The sequence below is a fragment of the Haliotis rufescens genome, unplaced genomic scaffold (genome assembly GCF_023055435.1).
Source record: "Haliotis rufescens isolate VD_foot unplaced genomic scaffold, xgHalRufe1.0.p SCAF_18, whole genome shotgun sequence".
In the NCBI taxonomy this organism is placed as follows: domain Eukaryota; kingdom Metazoa; phylum Mollusca; class Gastropoda; order Lepetellida; family Haliotidae; genus Haliotis; species Haliotis rufescens.
This window is the reverse complement of record NW_025963868.1, coordinates 19921489-19940558: the sequence shown is the minus strand read 5'-3', so window position 1 is coordinate 19940558 and position 19070 is coordinate 19921489. Positions and strand designations below refer to the sequence as shown.

Below are 19070 nucleotides of genomic sequence, written 5' to 3'. Positions count from 1 at the left end.
CGTCATCCTTTTATGGCGTAGCTAAAAAAATGTATTTCATGGCAAAATTAAGTGACATTAGAGTCAGAATCACGTGGATTATTCCTTTCTTTCACACATTCGAATACTCATTTCTTTCAGTCCCAAAAGTTGAGAACATCATTTTTCTTACACAAAATGATTCGTGGATAGAAATATGTTCATGTACATTATATCGAATCATGTTGTAGTGTCTGCAACGCTGGAATATGAAAAAATGGTATGTGTTGTATGTGTACCGTTTTTCCCCTCAATCAGACAGAAGTTAATAGCCTTTTAAGCAAATACAAGCACGGATTAGAACAGTGTAATTTGTGAAGGGAAATAAAATTTAAATACCAATATAATTGTGATTTTCCTTCCTCATGCATATTAATCTACACTTGTCTGATACAATACCAACATTTGCAACAGTTTAAACGTATATATCGTAAAAGGTCAGAGCAAAAGCATTATTTGTCAACACTCAGTATTTCATATTCTCTACTATATCAATGAGGAAAGTGTCACTTCCTGTACTTCCTTGTCCGAGAGGACCACAACATGTCTACCATAAATAGTTTTAAAAACTTTCCTGTGACCTTGAATGATGTAACCCTGATAAAATGTATGAGCAAGAGTCGTTTGAAATATGCACAGAAAGAGCATACTCGATTGTACCTCAAAAGACACCAAAGTCTGGAGCTGCTGGAATACTACTCAACATAAAGGGAAAGTTGACTTGGAAAGTTGAAGTCATCCCTCTTGTCATACAGAGCTTTCTGTCACTCCTAGTCATTATATACTGAGAGGCATTAGAAACGCATACTCAATTTTAAGATATAATTTTTTTAAGAACATATGAGGTCCGTTTACATTTTACCTTGTTGACACTGTCCATTGTTGGTTATTACTGTAAACATGTCATATGGGTTGCAAACAAAAACTGTTTCTGGAAACGAAGCCAATCACCAAAACGCAACACACCACTGGGAATGCTGCTATCGATGCACATTTTGTGAAAGGCATGATACACGTGCAAACCTCAAAGGTAGACCCTATAAATGCAAAACATGACAGTTTGCCGTCACTTGCCTACACAATGCCACGGTTAACGCAAGATCAGCGTAATGAAGCATGGGGATGTTAAATGCTGGTCGTACCCAAGAACAAGTTGCTGTTCATTTCCATTGCCATCAAACGATAATATCGAGATTACATGAGCGGTTCAGAACCACAGGCAGCGTAAGGGACCGTCCTCGACCAGGTGCACCGCCTGTGACGTCACAGAGACAAGATCGTCAAATCGTTAACAGCCACCTCAGAAATCGCTTCACGTCTGCCAGGTCAACGGCATATGCAACCATTGGTCTCCGTGGAAGACACATCAGTGACCGTACAGTGCGTCGTCGTCTTGCTGCCAGGAATTTGAGGGGTCGACGACCCTACCGTGGACAAATCTTGACTCAGGCAAACAGGCTAGCACGGCAGCGATGGGCAGCTGGTGGAGGTCATCTCGGTGGTAGAGATTGGTGACAAGTTGTTTTTTTCTGATGAATCACGTTTCACAGTCAGCTACCCTGATGGACGTTTACGTGTATACCGACGCCAACATGAACGATTTACACAACCATGTGTTATTGAACGTGATCGGTTTGGAGGTGGAGGTGTTATGGTTTTGGGAGAAATCAATGCAAATTTCCGCTCGGATCTTGTTGTTATTCAGGGGAACCTTAATGCCAGACGTTACATCGTAAACGTTCTACAGCCTGTTCTGCTGCCATTACTGACTCAACGTGGTTTACGTCGCCATGTCTTTCGACATGACAATGCAAGGCCTCACACTGCCAGGATAACAGACGCCTTCTTGCAACAGAACAACGTTAATGTGTTGGACTGACCTTCAAGGTCCCCAGATTTGAACCCTATAGAACATTTGTGGGATGAACTTGGCCGCCGTGTCCGACGTCAACAAAATCCTCCACAGACGGTTCCACAACTGACTCAAGCTCTTCTGCATCATTGGAGACGTATTCCTCAGGCTGCAATTCGTCGACTGTGTCTCTCAATGCCTCGCCGGCTTCAAGCGTGCATTGCTGCACAAGGAGGACATACTCGTTATTGACACCACTCGCCTTTGACGTCATTTTCATAGACATTAATTCTTTGTCACACACTAACTGTTCATGAAATTCATCAGTGTAATCTTTAATTAGTCATTTGTTTTGATTGTCATTTGTAGATTTCATTTCAGTAAAAAATTATTGACACTTAAATTTGAGTATGCGTTATTTGTGCCTCTCAGTATACATAGGTCTTTGATGAGGCGGTTTCACTAGTCGATTTTAGATCTAGTTCAGGTGGGTAAATCAGTGGACGGGAATAGACCATTTGGTGGTTATTGAACAATATCAGATAATCGATATACCTGAAGCTTTAAAGTTAAACTTCTTGGCCAAATTTCCGTGTTTTCATTTTGCCAATCAGAGCAGAAATTCGATTTAATGGCATACAAAAACATATAAACAGAAAGGTGAACATAGTTGGTGCCAAAAATGATGCCAGCTTCTTGCCTAAATGTCATATCCATAAGTTCCACATGGATGTGTGTAATTTATGAGCAAGTCCAGCATTTCACATATTGTTATCTCAATAAACTTCAGATGACAGTTGTGTTCGTGTTTGTCTTCATCTCCTGAAGATGGAGATGCAACTGTATGTATATATGAACACCTCGCTTAGTAACAAATGCCCCGTAGCTCAAGGAAGTTCCTTCAGTTAAGCTTGTGGGATAGTGCTTACAAACTTGTAAAATCAAATGTTCTGACATGATTAAACTGTGTTGTGTTCTGGGATTGCAAAAGGTCACGCAAATCCTTGACTATTTTAGAAATAATTCCACTTGTCACAAATACTTTCTGTTACTGTAAAGTCGATTGAAAAAAAGGATTCTTGTTATAAAATCTGTGAGGCATGGATTTGCTGGTACATTTGGACCCGTCAATATATCTCTCTTTGTATGGATTTGTATGGTGCTCTTGTGATTGAGTGCGTTTAACTTTACGCCGCTTTTAGCAATCTTCCATCAATATCACGGCGGTGGACACCAGAAATGGGCTTCACACATTATTCCCATGTCATGAATCGAACACCCGCGTGGTTTTGGCCTTATACGTGGCATGTTTTGATATGTCACTTGTACCAAGTTCTTTGATTCAACAATTAATGTAGTGATGCTGACATATAAACTTTGTTTTATGAGAGGCCTTGCCAGTGAGAACAACTACACATTGTTCCTACGTAGGGCGGCCAGACAACATTCAATCACGAGGAGTCATTCTTTGAAGATAATATAATTGGTTTGTTTATAGCATACTACCTCTTCGGAAGTTTTCAGGGTGCATTACGTCAGCTGTTTAGTCACGTCTGGTTGCATCACAACGACATCTTGGTATCTCTAGGTGTTCTCGACACCACAGTTATCCGGATGTACAATGTATGCGCTCACAATGAACGTTGTAAACGTGTTTAAACCCAACTCCGTGTGCCTATATAGAAACATGTATACACATGAGATAAGATTCGTTTTGACGTTGTAGGTTGCTTGGTATCCCGGCTATTCCTTTATTAATTGGAGTTTGATCCAGCGATGACCCACAGGGTTGTTTGACTGTTGTTATCATAAGGAAGTGAGAAGGGTTTAACGCCATTTGAACAGTATTATAGTTAAATCACGGTGTGTCAGCTTAATCCGCAAGAAAGACCATTGCAGCAGAGATCAGAGACGTTATCCCACAACATAAGTACGGTAACCCACCCCCACCCCACCCCTCCAACATAAACACGCGATCAAAGGTAAAGTTGGATATCATATGTGACCCGGTTGATTGTGTGTCATCCGTAGACAACTGTTGTGACCGCTGCTCATGCTATCAATCACTAGTTTGCATGGCCGGAAAAGATTATTTGCAGACTGTGTTCTAGCTTCACAAATGTTGATAGCGGCGTTTCCTAAACATCACTCGCTTACTTACGTTCACGAATTCCGAGATAAAATCAGCATCGCTTCTCCAAGTTCAGGTTTGTACAGCAACTAGAATATGCCTCGTAGTAACGAGATGCGGTCCGGGACTTTAGCATCCGTTGCTGTAATAGAAAATGAGGGTTCATGACCTGTTTCAGGGTAGATGAATATATTATCATTACTCTCCATACTACATAAAGATACCACTAACTCGATATCAAAATCGAATATGTCATTCGTTTTAGGTCTTTTCCAGATCGAGCTGATCAAACAAAATGATTAATGATTAGTGATAGGTATGTCTTTTTCACGATGCTATTTCAGTCACGATCAAACTGAGAAGTGTATCGTCTGTCATAGTCCTGCACGTGATTCACGTGATTCATGCTGTGTTTTTTTGTAATCGTGTGGCAACACGTGCAACAGATGACAGGCATGTTTTTCTCTAAACATGGTTTACGTGTATTGTTTGTTGTTCAACACAGTAACATTCCAGCTGTATGACGGCAATCTATAAATAATCGAGCCTGGACCAGACAACCCAGTTATCGACATCATGAGCATCGATCCACGCTATTGCGACAAGCTTAGGTTAGTGGGGGATGTAGATTCTTACCCGGATCCCAATTGGATGGTTTACACTTACTTGTTATACTCCCTGTGTGAATGGCGAGTGGCAGGACATGCTTACCGCGAACCCCGGGTGCCACCACTGATTTTCAGTGATCCATTCACATAATCGTCACAGCCATTTTGCATTGTGAGCTAAATGGAATCTGTTTCTTGGGATAATCTTGACACTGGTGTTGACGTTTATGCTTAAATAATAACCCGGTGTCAATATCGTTGTCGCGTCTATAGTGCTTATTGATCAAAGGTGGATTTGTATGCATATCTGCTCACAAATATGATAAATACCACATACCATAGGTTATATTAGATCTCACAAACAACAAGACTGACGGAGTGAGTTTGTTCTACTGGCTGCACAAGTCGTTGGCGGAGAAGGCGTAAATGTTAAATTGCAGTTATTGCTGCCGCTGGAGCCGTCCTCCATAGAGAAAGAGGACAGAGAATATCAGACTGCTCCTGAAAGTGATGCGTTTCTGTGACAAGTTGGCCCACCTCCAGACAAGCTGGTTAGTTCAGGGTCAAATGTTACAATAGCCGAAAACATGGACACTATAACACCCCAAATAGTTTTTCATGAACATAATGTACCTAAGATTTGTTAAACGACGTTACATTTAACCCCACTCAATGTTGCCGGGTTTTTATGGGGGTTGGGTGGTCAGGCTCTGTACCTTGGCTGACTGCGACACCTTGTAGCCCGATGGTACAGGTGTTTGCCTTTGGTCACTGGTCTGTCTGGTCCAGACTCACTAAATAGTATTCACAGTAGGTGTACAGTTGGGATGTATCAAACTGCAGCGTTTAACAACTTTAACTGATCAGCTAATAGATTATACTTTTATTTCTAGTCATGGTCCTAATACTGAAACACACCGCACTGGATAAATATTTTGTTTTAACAAACAATCCAGTGTACACAATCGTATTCATACCTATATGATCGTATGATTTTTGGCGAATAAACAGACCTAATTGTTGGATGTCAGTTTATATTTGTATGTGGCGTGTATTTGACAGAAGCACCATTTCTTTGCCGACATGCGGTATAATATTTATGATCAGTTGCTTAACAGTTTTTCTTCTTATTCACTGATTGGTCATATAACAACAGCCACTTACTCGGGTAAAAAAATGTCATTTTTGTAGAATTAAGGCGAATCTAGATTAAACCCAACATAACTTCCTAGTAGGAAAAACAATGTCATCAAGTCATCAACATTCGTGGCTCTGGACCTTTCAATATATAGCTATACAAAGATGTGTACACACTGATAGCTTTTCCACACAGCCAAGTCCTAGTTAGATGTGGGGACACGGGAATTTACAGAAATATGCGTATCTCACTGTTACGTGTACACACGTCTGTCAGTTCATTGGGCGATGAGACGCTCAGGTGTGGCAAGTGTTGTTTGTCTTTATCCCGCAAATGTTGGTGAATGTCACACGTTCGTAATTAATGTATAGATCAAAGTTGTTATATTAGGTAAGTAAATTCATATGTTGATACTGGAAAGTATGGGGTGCAGATTGTTGAAGAGTGCCGTGTTCGTGCTGGCGTTCCTGCTTCAATTCATAAAACTCGAAGGTAAGCCTTTCCTCTATATTAATACCTAGTGCGTTATACAGTTGTGCCATATTGTAGACAGTTACAATAACAAGACATTCCTTGAAGCCTTTAAGTGTGCAAAGTGTGAAGTATTTCTCTTCTTCAGTAGGTTAAGAAAATTAATTTTCATTGACAGCATTATTTTTCAAAACGAATACAGAATGCACTAATGTTCACTTGTCACAGATACATATTTATGACATGTGCAAGAGTTTAAGAGTCCCGCTTGTCTCTTTTGAGTCGATGACTAAAATCTATTTCTAGAATACTGTCAAAACAACAGAAGTGGATGAATGTGCATTTATTGTGCTATGCATATCGCGCCAAATTCACATTTTATCCTATACAAGCGGGACTCTTAAACGCTTGTGTTCCTATATGAAAATCATGAACCGTGTAATTAGTAGTACATTATTTAACATTTAAACCACACATGAATAAGACATTTAACTGTCAGTAAGCATCATAATATCTATATATCCGTGTGCGAATGTATGTATTTCCCTCAATGTCTAACATGTTTAACACCAGATGTGGGGAATCGAACCCGTGTCTTCGACGTGACGAGCGAACATTTTAAACACCACATTATCGACGATGTTAAAGAGCACATTCATAATTCAAATAGTACCAACAGAAGCGAGAAACAATATAATTAGGTCAGCTTAAATTAGTGAGTGGATATAGTTTTAAGCCGATTTTAGTACTATTAAAAAAATATCACTGCAAGGGACACCAAAAAGTGTCTGCACACATTGTACTTATTAGGGACATCAAACACGGGCCTTCAGCCAAACGAGCGAATGTTTTAACCACAAGGTTACCCAACCGCCACCAGCTTAAATGATAAAATGATGATCCTTATTATACGTATATTGCAGTAGGCCTACCAAAATGATTTTTGTAGGTACAACCATGATTATCATTTATCTAAAATATGTTTCAAGAGTTTTTGTTTCTAATATCATTTTGTGTAGGTTCTCTCGTACTGACAAGTTCTCCACCAACAGCAACCGACGGACAAGCCATCACTCTGATCTGCAGCAGTAGCTGGGGCGAAGTGAACCGATACTGGTTCAGGGATGATAACGTCATCTTCCGTACTACGCAGTCTCTGTCCACTTTCAGTAAAGCGGCCATATCCAACCCTTACATCTATAGCAAGTACTTGTCAGGGCGTGTCAGTGTCAGCTGTAATGTCCTCCAACACAATGTGACTCTCATGATCAACGCTACCATTGACAGAGGCTCTGTGTGGTGGTGTAAGGATACTGTGAAGAGCGAGACAAGCAACCACATTACATTACGTGAGTCAAGTGTTGTTGTTGTTGTTGTTTGTTAAAGAAGGGCTTTGCTCCAAGGTATGACGGGTAGGTCTATGCGTTGTGATAAGTGTTGTGTGTGTAAGTGAGACACTGCCTCTATTCAAATAGCGTAATCGGTAATTTACCAAATTGATCTCCATGGATGGAATTCAAACTGACGTTCAATCTTCCCCGCCCGTAAAGGGTACTTCCACAATAATGAACCCTTTTGACATAACGTATTCCACGACATTGCCGCATTTCCAGATAACCAGTTTGCTTGTACAAATTACATAACCTTGAAAAACACTGGCTTACATCATTTGCCTTTGTGCGCTATTGTCATGTATTGACAAAGACACGGGAACCATCGTGGCCAACATGCATGTGTGCCTTCTGCGTGCACTTTCCGCATTCCTTTTGCTACGTTTAATTTGGCGTTGATGCTTTTCCACCAGTATACATTATCCACAGTCTTCTTTCTTAGAAAATGAAGAAAAGAAAATATGTGTTTTCAGTTCACAAGTCAATTTACGCAGTGTGTATATTGTTTAGGATTATACATACATTGAATTTCCATTAACTGGATACCAGTTGAATATAGGTATTCAGTGTTTGTTGATACCGTGAATACCCGGGTTAGAATAGGTCTTCAGTAACCGCTGCTTGTGGTAGGAGGTGACTAACGGGATCTAGTGGTCAGACTCGCTGACATGGTTGATGCATGCCATTGTATCCAAATTGCGTGAATCGATGCTCATGATGTCAATTACTGGATTGCCTATTCCAGACTCGATTATTTACAGACCGCCGTCATTTATCTGTAATAGCGGCGTTAAACAACTAACAAACAAAGAGTTTGTTGACAGATCTGAACCCGTTTGGGACACAGGTTAGACTAGGAGGCTCTCAGCACTGTTTCTGTTTCTGGTCGTAAAAGGCGACAGAAAGTGGATAGGCTGGTCAGTCCAGATGACTTGGTTTATTGCGTGTCATCGTACGACGTACAGTGTTGCACATAATATGAATCACTGGTTTGGCTAGCACTGGTTGGGTTGTTTACCGGCCGCTGATATATGTAGCAGGAATGCGGAACGTATAGGGATGCTGGGTGTTCAACGTGTAGTTTGTTTTCATACATTCTTGTAATGCACTTTGTGGTTAAATTGATCTTTTTACTTAAACGAAGCAAACTATTTCATTTGATATCAATCTCACCCCTTTGATAATATGTTGGTGATTTTAGGTGTCAGGAGCCTTGGCTTGTCAGTCTTAATATTTTTGTTCCAATACTGTTATCAGAATTTGGTGTTGCGCCCGTAACACGTGATAGAACTTAAAGATCATGGGTTCGAATCCCAGTATCGCCCTGATCATGGCCCTAGTTTGTCAGCACTATACCCATGAACGTGCGTTAAGGTCTCGAACCTCCGTCATTTGGGGCTCTCCACGTTAAACTAACACCGTGGCAGAACTGAGCCATGTTTAAAGCGGCGTTAAACCCAACTTACACACTCACTGCAATGAACTTACACTGATCTGTTCCAGTTACTGCAAGGCTTGGAAGGTATGCTGATCTGTCACGAGTTCCTAACCGCGAAGCTAAAGATAACGGTAAATACAAAACTTATGTAAAATTTGTATGACGGTTGATATCTCATGTCCCACTGAAATAAAGACATTCTTCTATGAATAATTACTTATCGCATGAAACATTTTCGTTCAGAAGTGTGACACACAGCTGAAGGAAAAAGTATGAAACATAATCAGAATTGGGGAAATGGTCGAAATGGCGATGTACTATTATTGGTCTAAATTGTAATTCATAAAACGGTAAATAAGACGAATGATGACTAAAAACATTTACATTAACAACAACAAAATAATAATAAATGCCGTTGTTTTGTTTATTTTGAGTTTGTGTGAGTGAGTTAATTATCTCTGCTGTGAGCAGTATTCGGTTGTATCAGTGCGTGTCAATGTGTCAATGTGGAAGAAAAAACAAAAGTGAAGAACAAGGGAGGCAACTCTGTATAGCAAGTTGATATCTCATCACACCATTGGTCCCCTGGACACACAATCAGCACCGTCAAACTTTATAACCAGTAAGGTTGACCATCTGTGAAGATTCAGGTTAGAATTTATCTTCAGCAACCCATTCTTGCCGTAAGAGGCGACTAACGGGATCGGGTGGTCAGGCTCACTGACTTGGTAGATGCATGTCATCGTATCCCAATTGCGTAGATCGATGCTCATGTGGTGTCAATCACTGGATTGTCTGATCCAGACTCGTGTATTCACAGAACGCCGTCATTTAGTTGGAATATTGCTGAGTGCGGCGTTGAGCAAGTAAGGCTGGTTCCTGATATTTCACACAAGACGTCCATCCTACCCCATACCGAGACACGGTGTCTTTCAAGTTAGACATATGCTTAAGTTCACCCAGCATCGAATCGTTACATGGCATGACGAAACCGCATTGTGCCTTGTAGTCACTATGGTTGTATTCTCCTCAGGGGGTTCAGAATACAATTGGAGTGTACACTAGTCCGTGACGTGGAGTCCAGCGCATCACAATAACACATTCATCATCATTATTTTGTTGACGGCGTTATAATCATAATGTGTCTTCGACATTTGCCTCAAGCCATCAGTGAATGGGTATCCGGTATGATGAGATGGCAGGGTGAATTTAAAACCTTCTTATGCCTAAATGTCAGTTTGGTTGTATTCATCCAATGGAGTTCAGAATACAACTGGAGTGCACACTTATCAGCCGCCGTTGAAACATAATCAGAATTGGGGAAATGGTCGAAATGGCGATGTACTATTATTGGTCTAAATTGTAATTCATAAAACGGTAAATAAGACGAATGATGACTAAAAACATTTACATTAACAACAACAAAATAATAATAAATGCCGTTGTTTTGTTTATTTTGAGTTTGTGTGAGTGAGTTAATTATCTCTGCTGTGAGCAGTATTCGGTTGTATCAGTGCGTGTCAATGTGTCAATGTGGAAGAAAAAACAAAAGTGAAGAACAAGGGAGGCAACTCTGTATAGCAAGTTGATATCTCATCACACCATTGGTCCCCTGGACACACAATCAGCACCGTCAAACTTTATAACCAGTAAGGTTGACCATCTGTGAAGATTCAGGTTAGAATTTATCTTCAGCAACCCATTCTTGCCGTAAGAGGCGACTAACGGGATCGGGTGGTCAGGCTCACTGACTTGGTAGATGCATGTCATCGTATCCCAATTGCGTAGATCGATGCTCATGTGGTGTCAATCACTGGATTGTCTGATCCAGACTCGTGTATTCACAGAACGCCGTCATTTAGTTGGAATATTGCTGAGTGCGGCGTTGAGCAAGTAAGGCTGGTTCCTGATATTTCACACAAGACGTCCATCCTACCCCATACCGAGACACGGTGTCTTTCAAGTTAGACATATGCTTAAGTTCACCCAGCATCGAATCGTTACATGGCATGACGAAACCGCATTGTGCCTTGTAGTCACTATGGTTGTATTCTCCTCAGGGGGTTCAGAATACAATTGGAGTGTACACTAGTCCGTGACGTGGAGTCCAGCGCATCACAATAACACATTCATCATCATTATTTTGTTGACGGCGTTATAATCATAATGTGTCTTCGACATTTGCCTCAAGCCATCAGTGAATGGGTATCCGGTAGGATGAGATGGCAGGGTGAATTTAAAACCTTCTTATGCCTAAATGTCAGTTTGGTTGTATTCATCCAATGGAGTTCAGAATACAACTGGAGTGCACACTTATCAGCCGCCGTTACGCATCTTCCCGAGGCAAGGGCGTTAACTGACTACGAAAGTCCAGTTTCCACCCTTGCCGAACTAGGCTGGTATTCCGGAGTTACATTTTGGCTGGACTAACGAGTCTATGCATAGTCCAAAAATCGCGTAGGGAACTACATGGATTTCAACGTGCAGATTTCGGTCGTTTGCAGGATTTGCAAACCGTGTGTACCGCCAACTGGGCGTCGACAGATATTTTGCATTTCATGTTTTTAATCAAGGTGCTCACGTGATTTGATACACTTCGCGGCGTAAGACCCGTCATATTACAAATATGGATCTTGATTATCGATCAGATCGTTTTGATTGGGTGCCGCCATTTTGTTGGAAGCAACTGCAAGTGATATGAGTGATGGAATCTGATTGGTCAATAGGAGGGACATAGAAGGGGCATAACTTGTAATAGCCACTGGTGGCGCTACGATCGAGCCTGGAAATTGCAGCCTATTTCGGCAAGGGTGGGGACTGGACTTTTCTAGTCAGTTTACGCCCTTGCCTCGGGAAGATGCCGTGACGCGGAGACCAGCGCTTCATGATTTACTATTCACAATCATCATTATGGTGACAGCGGCATGACGATAACTGCCTTATAAAGATATTGTAATTTCTCCTCTGTTCAGACTTGGGTGGCAGGACTGTTGTTTACATAGCTGCAGGGTCTGCCTGTGCAGTTGTTGTCCTCGTCGGTGTAGTCGTCGTTCTATTTATAAGAAGAAGGCGTCGCACATCAGGAGGTAAGACATGATAAAGTAACGTTTCTTTGTGTATTTCATGAGTATTACATAACCATGTTAAAAATGTACATACTAAAAGGTTATATCCCATAGGGATACTCACAGTTTAGGGAGTATATATGTTATAATTTCGTTTAATTAACCTAAATTACCTTACTCTCAGCACAGGTTCAATAGGCATGAGATTAACTATGTAAACTATGGAGTAGCTTAATTGTCTTACTGTATGATCAGTTGAAGGAGTTGAGTTTAGATTATCTACTCATGTAAAATGTGTTTGTCATCATATATTGAAGACCTCTCACCACATGGTTATAAGGTAAAATGTGTTTGTCATCATATATTGAAGACCTCTCACCACATGGTTATAAGGTAAAATGTGCTTTGTCATCATATATTGAAGACCTCTCATCACATCGTAATAATGTAAGATGTGCTTTGTCATCACATTGTAATGTTACATGGCCTGATATAGAAGACGTCTCACCACATGGTTATAAGGTACCATGTGGCTTGTCATCACATTGCAAAAAAATGTTACATGGCCTGAAATTGAAGAGCTCCCCCACATGTATATAGTAAATAAGGCGACTGGAGCCCCTGCATCCCTGCTACATAATAGCTGTTTACCACTTTGGAGTTTCCATTGAGTGTTGTCCTCAGTCACCCATGTATATCCTAGGAGGCGATTAATGGATCGGGTCATCAGTGTCAGTGATTTGGTTGATTGTGTGTCATCGTACCACAACGGCTTGGATCGTTGTCAATAATCATGGATTGTCTGTCAAGATTCGAGTATTTGCGTCATATATCTATGTTAAACTAGCATGCTATCTCAGTAAGCTAGACCTATAAAACTGATAAAGGTCCACACTAAGACAAGCAAACGCACACACACACGCACATACACACAAGCATACACTTATGTGTACAATGTGTAAAATGACTGAAATTTCCCGCCAGATTGACTGAAAGGTATTGATAAGTTCAAAAGGTCTTAAAAGCATCCAAAAAGACGTTGATGTTGCTAGGATTAGAAGCAAAAGAAAATTTTAAAATATACATTGACTTTCGTTTTCTTTTAAACATTTTCAATCACCGCGTAAAGAAATAGAGCATTGAAGTGTTTTGAATTCAGAAATAAATAGGAAAATAATTGAAAAATAACTTAAATATTTTGGCGTTTTGTAAATTTCTCAAATGTCATTTTACACATTGACTGATCACGCATTTACTATAACATAATATATACATCAAGAATCCAATAAAACTTTGCATAACTGTTGGATGACATTAGTTATTTGAGTACCATTTCAATTAATTTATCTAATTACTTGAATCATATGACGTGAACCAGTACTTGTGTCTATATATATATATATATATATATATATATATATATATATATATATATATAGCAATAAGAACAGAGTGTGTTCATTTACAACCTTTTCATCAGTCAGGTTCTTTGGCATTTGTTTAAAGTTGTTGACATGTGCGATATTTTTACAGGAAATAATACAGTAATTATGATGACGCTAAAACAGTCGATGGCCCTGCTGGTTGACTGAAGTCCGCAGCAACCCAGCATCCACCATAGCTTCAACAAAATCAGTAAACACGCTGGAGTGTCTTGTCTGGACTTAATTGTTTACAGGCCACAGGAGTATTGTCGCTCGGCGTGAGGCAATGAAGAAATTCTTGTTTAATAATGCAAAGTGTGTGACTTGCGGCTCACCTAGCACACTTGCTTCGTCTGGGATAAATAAACTGTAAAAGTTATTAAATGTAAAGTGTACATTACCAAAAACTGGCACAAAGTGTTCTTACAAACTGTACAAAATTTATCAAATGTAAAGTGTCATTAAATGTTAAGTATAATATTAAAGTATCTATTTAAAGCTGCTTTGCTTTGTTTGTAAGATCTTATCTGGACTATTCCATTTTAAAGTCTGAGGTAACAAGCATAAGGATTAGTGTGCACTCAACCGTTTAAAGTGTTGTTATAAGCTGTCTAACTATTGGGACGTCTAACTAATGGGAGGACACCTGCTAAAACGTGCGTTTGTTATATACAGGTTTCATTACAGAGAATGTCAACGAATGACTAGTTTGTGATGATACGGCCTACATAATGATAATAATAATAGCGATGCTACTACTTCCACTGCTACAGCTACTGCTACTACTTCTGCTACTGCAACTACTACTACTGCTGCTGCAACTACTACTGCAACTAATGCTAAAACTACAACAACTTCTACTACTCATAATTATGATATATTATGTTTCAGCCATGCGGGACAACATGCTATACACAGTGTCATCAGAATGTTTATCAGCGGATGCCCCCACACAGTACAGGGAACCAGTGGCGCAAGGTACAGAGTTTCCCCCGATCCCACCCCAACCCCGAGTTGTACATAATTAGCTAGTCGAGCCATGATGCATAAGTAAGTGGATTCAATTCTCCACATAAATGAGTAAGCATTCCGCCAGCTGTTAGATTTTAAAAAATATATTTCGAAAAATATGAAATGTAATCATTTGAGTACTCATGCTTTTCTACGAAAGTTCAAATGATGTCTGCTGTGCAGTGTGGTCTTTAATATCATACCTTGTTATTGAATTTTAATACCGTTACACCTAAAAAATATGTTTAGTTCACTTGCAGATCTTACAAGTGCAGGGGGCATGGGTGGCCCTGTTGTCTAAGGCGGCGCGATTTTCGGTGCAGAGTTGCGTCCTTTGGGCACGCCAGAAACCTATGATTGTGGGTTTGAATCCCGGTTCTCCCCGATTATGTTTCTAGGTTTGTCAGCACCATACCCGTGCTCGTGGGTTTCACCGAAGTGGTAAACGTCTGAGACCTGCATCACTTCGGGCTTTCCCCCCACATTAAGCTGACACGCCGCGATATAACTGGAATACTGTTAAAAGCGGCGTTAAACCCAACTCACTCACTCACTCACTCACTCACTCACTCTTAGATTTGCATGTAATGCTAGCTGTCGGTAAACTATATTACGACTTGTCTACACTTTTACTTGCTGTTGTCAGATGTGCACGTCCAGGTGATGAAACCGAAGACAAAATAACACTAGGATGAGGAACACCAAGATAGAGGTAAATTTTAATTTTGATATTTTTCACATTTTAGTTCCAAAACAGGCAGAATACACGAGTTAGTGAACCATTTGGGTTGGAATCATATATTGTCAACGATCTGTGTCTAACCCGTGCTTGTGTCATTCACCAACGCATCGGTTTGATTTGGACGTGCAGTGATAGACCTGAAATACTGTTCAAAGCAAATTTCAGATCACATATCGTTCCTGTATTTATAAACGGAAATTCCTTTTAAGCGGTATGTCCATGGCCTGTACTCGTTAGAACCACACCCCATCTTGTGGATGGACAACCCGAGGTCCAGCGCACGCAATGTGTTCGATGCTGGTCTGGGATAGTGTGTGTAGAATAGTCACTTTGACTGAGTCGGTACTCCCTGAAGCTCCGACGATAACAGGTTCTCTCCCTTTAATTGTAATCTCTGCATGTGTGGTAAACTGTTCTTACTTTCTAATATATGTTTATGAATATGTGCATTGATACCATAATAATATGCGAGATATTGCATATATCCAGCAGTCTTTACATAGCTGACTCTGAATAGCGATTGATAGCATGAGTAACACCTCTATCCTAGAATCAACAGGAAGACGACTGGCTACAAAGATTCACCTCACAAAGTTGTACAATACATTATAAGTATTATATACTAATAATATATTTTCAGAAGCTGTCTAACGGGATGATGATGATTATGATGCTACTCCAGTAGGGCTAATCAGCGAGGACCTTATGAAACAATAGGAGGATAACCTCCGTGCTACGAGGATTCACGGGTTATCTGCCCCGAGTGAATGATGTTGTGCTATGATGACGCCATCCTCAGTGACATGCGACAATGTGTTCAGTGACGCACGTTGTCGTGAACCTCTTCGCAAACGATGAAAACAATGGAACAATTGATGCGAACTATCCAATCAGCATGAAGCAAACGTCATAATGCCCAGTGACAATTACTGAAAAATGCTTTCACCTATATCCACGCCCCATGGGGTGATATTATTTTTGTGTGTGCACGGTAGAAGTGTAAGAACAGCGTACATACGCTACTGTCACAATATCCCCGCTATACCGCTACACCATCACTAAGCCTCAAACACCATGGCCAGGCAACGCTTTAACTACTGGACTATCACACCGTCCAGGTATTTAAGGAACCCACTCATACCCAGACGCAACACCTTTACGACGAATACTACTGTGATTTTTTATTCTGTGGCATTTTCGGCATTTTTTCCCGATATTGCTAAAAATGTCACTTTTGTCTCCTAAAAATTTATCAGTGAGGAAGCTTCTTTCAACCATATAGCGACGAGTGAGTGAGTATGGTTTTACGCCGCTTTTAGCAATATTCCAGCAATATCACGGCGGGGACTTCACATTTTGTACCCATGTCGGGAATCGGACCCGGGTCTTCGGCGTGACGAGCGAACGCTTTAACCACTAGGCTACCCGACCGTTGTTGTGTAACGCCGCACTCAGCAATATTCTAGCTATGTGACTAATCGAGTCTGGACCCGACAATCCAGTGATTGACATCATGAGCATCAATACACGCAAAAATGGGATACGATGACACGACATTGCCTCTTACGACAAGCATGAGCTAATGAAGACCAATTCTTAATCCGGATCTTCACGGGTGACTATCATATTGAAGAGTATTGATTCCATTGATATCGGTAACGTCTGGTTTCATGGAATTTAACGTCTGTGTGTTGGTAGCGTGTAAGTTAACTGTACGTTTACCAAGCCAGGTGTTTGTATGACAACTGGTGGCTGAACAGAAGGCGCACACGCAGTTGTGTTGTGTATCCAGTGTGTGGGAATCGGCGTGTTTGTTTACACACTGACTGGAATCCTATTTTGATAAGTTCATAGACAAATCAAAGACATATCATACCTTGTTAATTATCTTCCATAGCACCATTGCATGATCACGTACCTGGCACTGTACTGCATATTGCAATATTATTTATTTCATGAATTTGGAATAGATAAATTATTCAGAACCAGTATTGTGACTTTGTGAGTTGAACTGCTTCGTTATTTAAATACAGTAAGTTTGTTTGATGTCAACCCTGACCTTTGTCTATTCTGTCTGTGACGTGGGATCAAGGTTTGTTGACTAAACTGGAGTTGTAGGTTACACTGTGTGACCTGACTGACAGTGTCCCCACGTGCCCCGACATATCTCACCCATGTTGTCAAGCATTTGTAGGTTACACTGTGTGACTTGACTGACAGTGTCCCCACGTGCCCCGACATATCTCACCCATGTTGTCAAGCATTTGTAGGTTACACTGTGTGACCTGACTGACAGTGTCCCCACGTGCCCCGACATGTCTCACCCATGTTGTCAAGCATTTGTTGGTAACACTGTGTGACCTGGCTGACAGTATCCCAACGTGCCCCGACATATCTCACCCATGTTGTCAAGCATCTGTTGCCTGGCTGGTTATTTTAAACAATGCAGTTGCAGATGGAATATTGCAGATCCTCTGACACTTTCCATTAATATCCTCCCTGGAAGTTTCAGTCATTTACTGACTGTGGTTAGTTCTGAAACTTTTTGTCGACATTCTGTTTTTCCCATTCCTGAATCTGACAGAAGAAACGTGTACATTAATCTAGTAGCTCTTGTTTACTTTCTGGAAGGCAGTTTGTCCTTATAATAAAACGACCTCGTGGCGATAAGTGTCGCTGGAATTGACTCATGAATGTGATAGCCGCCGAGTAATTCTAAACAACTCAACTGAAAAGAATTATGCTCTCGAGCAAGTGATTGCAATGTCACTAAATACAAGCTACGAGTACTGTACCAACGCACCTGACTGAGACATTCCGGGGTAGAATAGGTCTTCAGCAACCCATGCTTGCCGTAAAAGGTGACTATGCTTGGCGTAAAAGACGACTAACGGGATCGGGTGGTCAGGCTCGCTGACTTGGTTGATGCATGTCATCAATCGCAATTGCGTGGATCGATGCTCATGATATCAATCACTGGATTGTCTGGTCCAGACTCGATTATTTACAGACCGCCGTCATATAGCTGGAATATTGCTGAGTGCGGCGTCAAACAACAAACCAACCAACCAACTCACTCACTGAGTGCAATCTGTCTTGTCGCAAGTCTACCATGTCTACAGTCGGTGCAAGTTTTATTACGAAGGCCGCTTCACCACAGGCTGTCTCGTCCGCCGTGAGTCGGAGGGACTGTAGTGCACTTGCTACACGGAAAACCACAAGGTTGAAACCTGACACGACAGCGGAAGCTTTGCAATTGACACTCTTTAATTATAACTTTTTGTTTGTTTGTGGTTTCAACGCCGCAAAGACACCGTAGTTTATCACCTGTGTCTCGGTATGGGGTGGGATCAACGTCCTGTATGAAACCTCAGGAATCAGCCTTACTTTTGTTTGTTTGTTGTTTAACGCGCACTCAGCAATATTCCAAATATATGACGGCGGTCTGCACATAATCGAGTCTGGACCAGGCAATCCAGTGATTGACATCATGAGTATAGATCTACGCAATAGGGATACGATGACATGCATCAACCAAGTAGTAGTTTATTTGAGTGTCACATATCGCTATGCACGATGAAACAGGCATAAAAGCATAAAATATGCAAGCAATACCCGGCCATACTTGCCTATGAGACACTAAGTTCATTAAAATATCAAAGAATTTAGATATATCATATTGAGCATATAACGCTCGTCCATAGTTATGTTATGATATATATATATATATATATAGATATATATATCTATATATATATATATATATACTGAACCAAATTAA

General features: G+C 40.7%; 1 protein-coding gene across 1 annotated transcript; it reads left to right on the top strand.

Moving 5' to 3' along the window:
• Positions 1-5995: 5995 nt before the first annotated feature.
• LOC124147988 lies at positions 5996-16690 on the top strand. Its single transcript, XM_046518884.2, has 7 exons — positions 5996-6239; positions 7238-7567; positions 9113-9178; positions 12020-12133; positions 14428-14514; positions 15194-15259; positions 15930-16690. Exons 1-6 carry the CDS (start codon positions 6152-6154, stop codon positions 15229-15231), a joined length of 723 nt encoding a protein of 240 aa, XP_046374840.2. The 5' UTR covers positions 5996-6151; the 3' UTR covers positions 15232-15259; positions 15930-16690.
• Positions 16691-19070: the final 2380 nt, after the last annotated feature.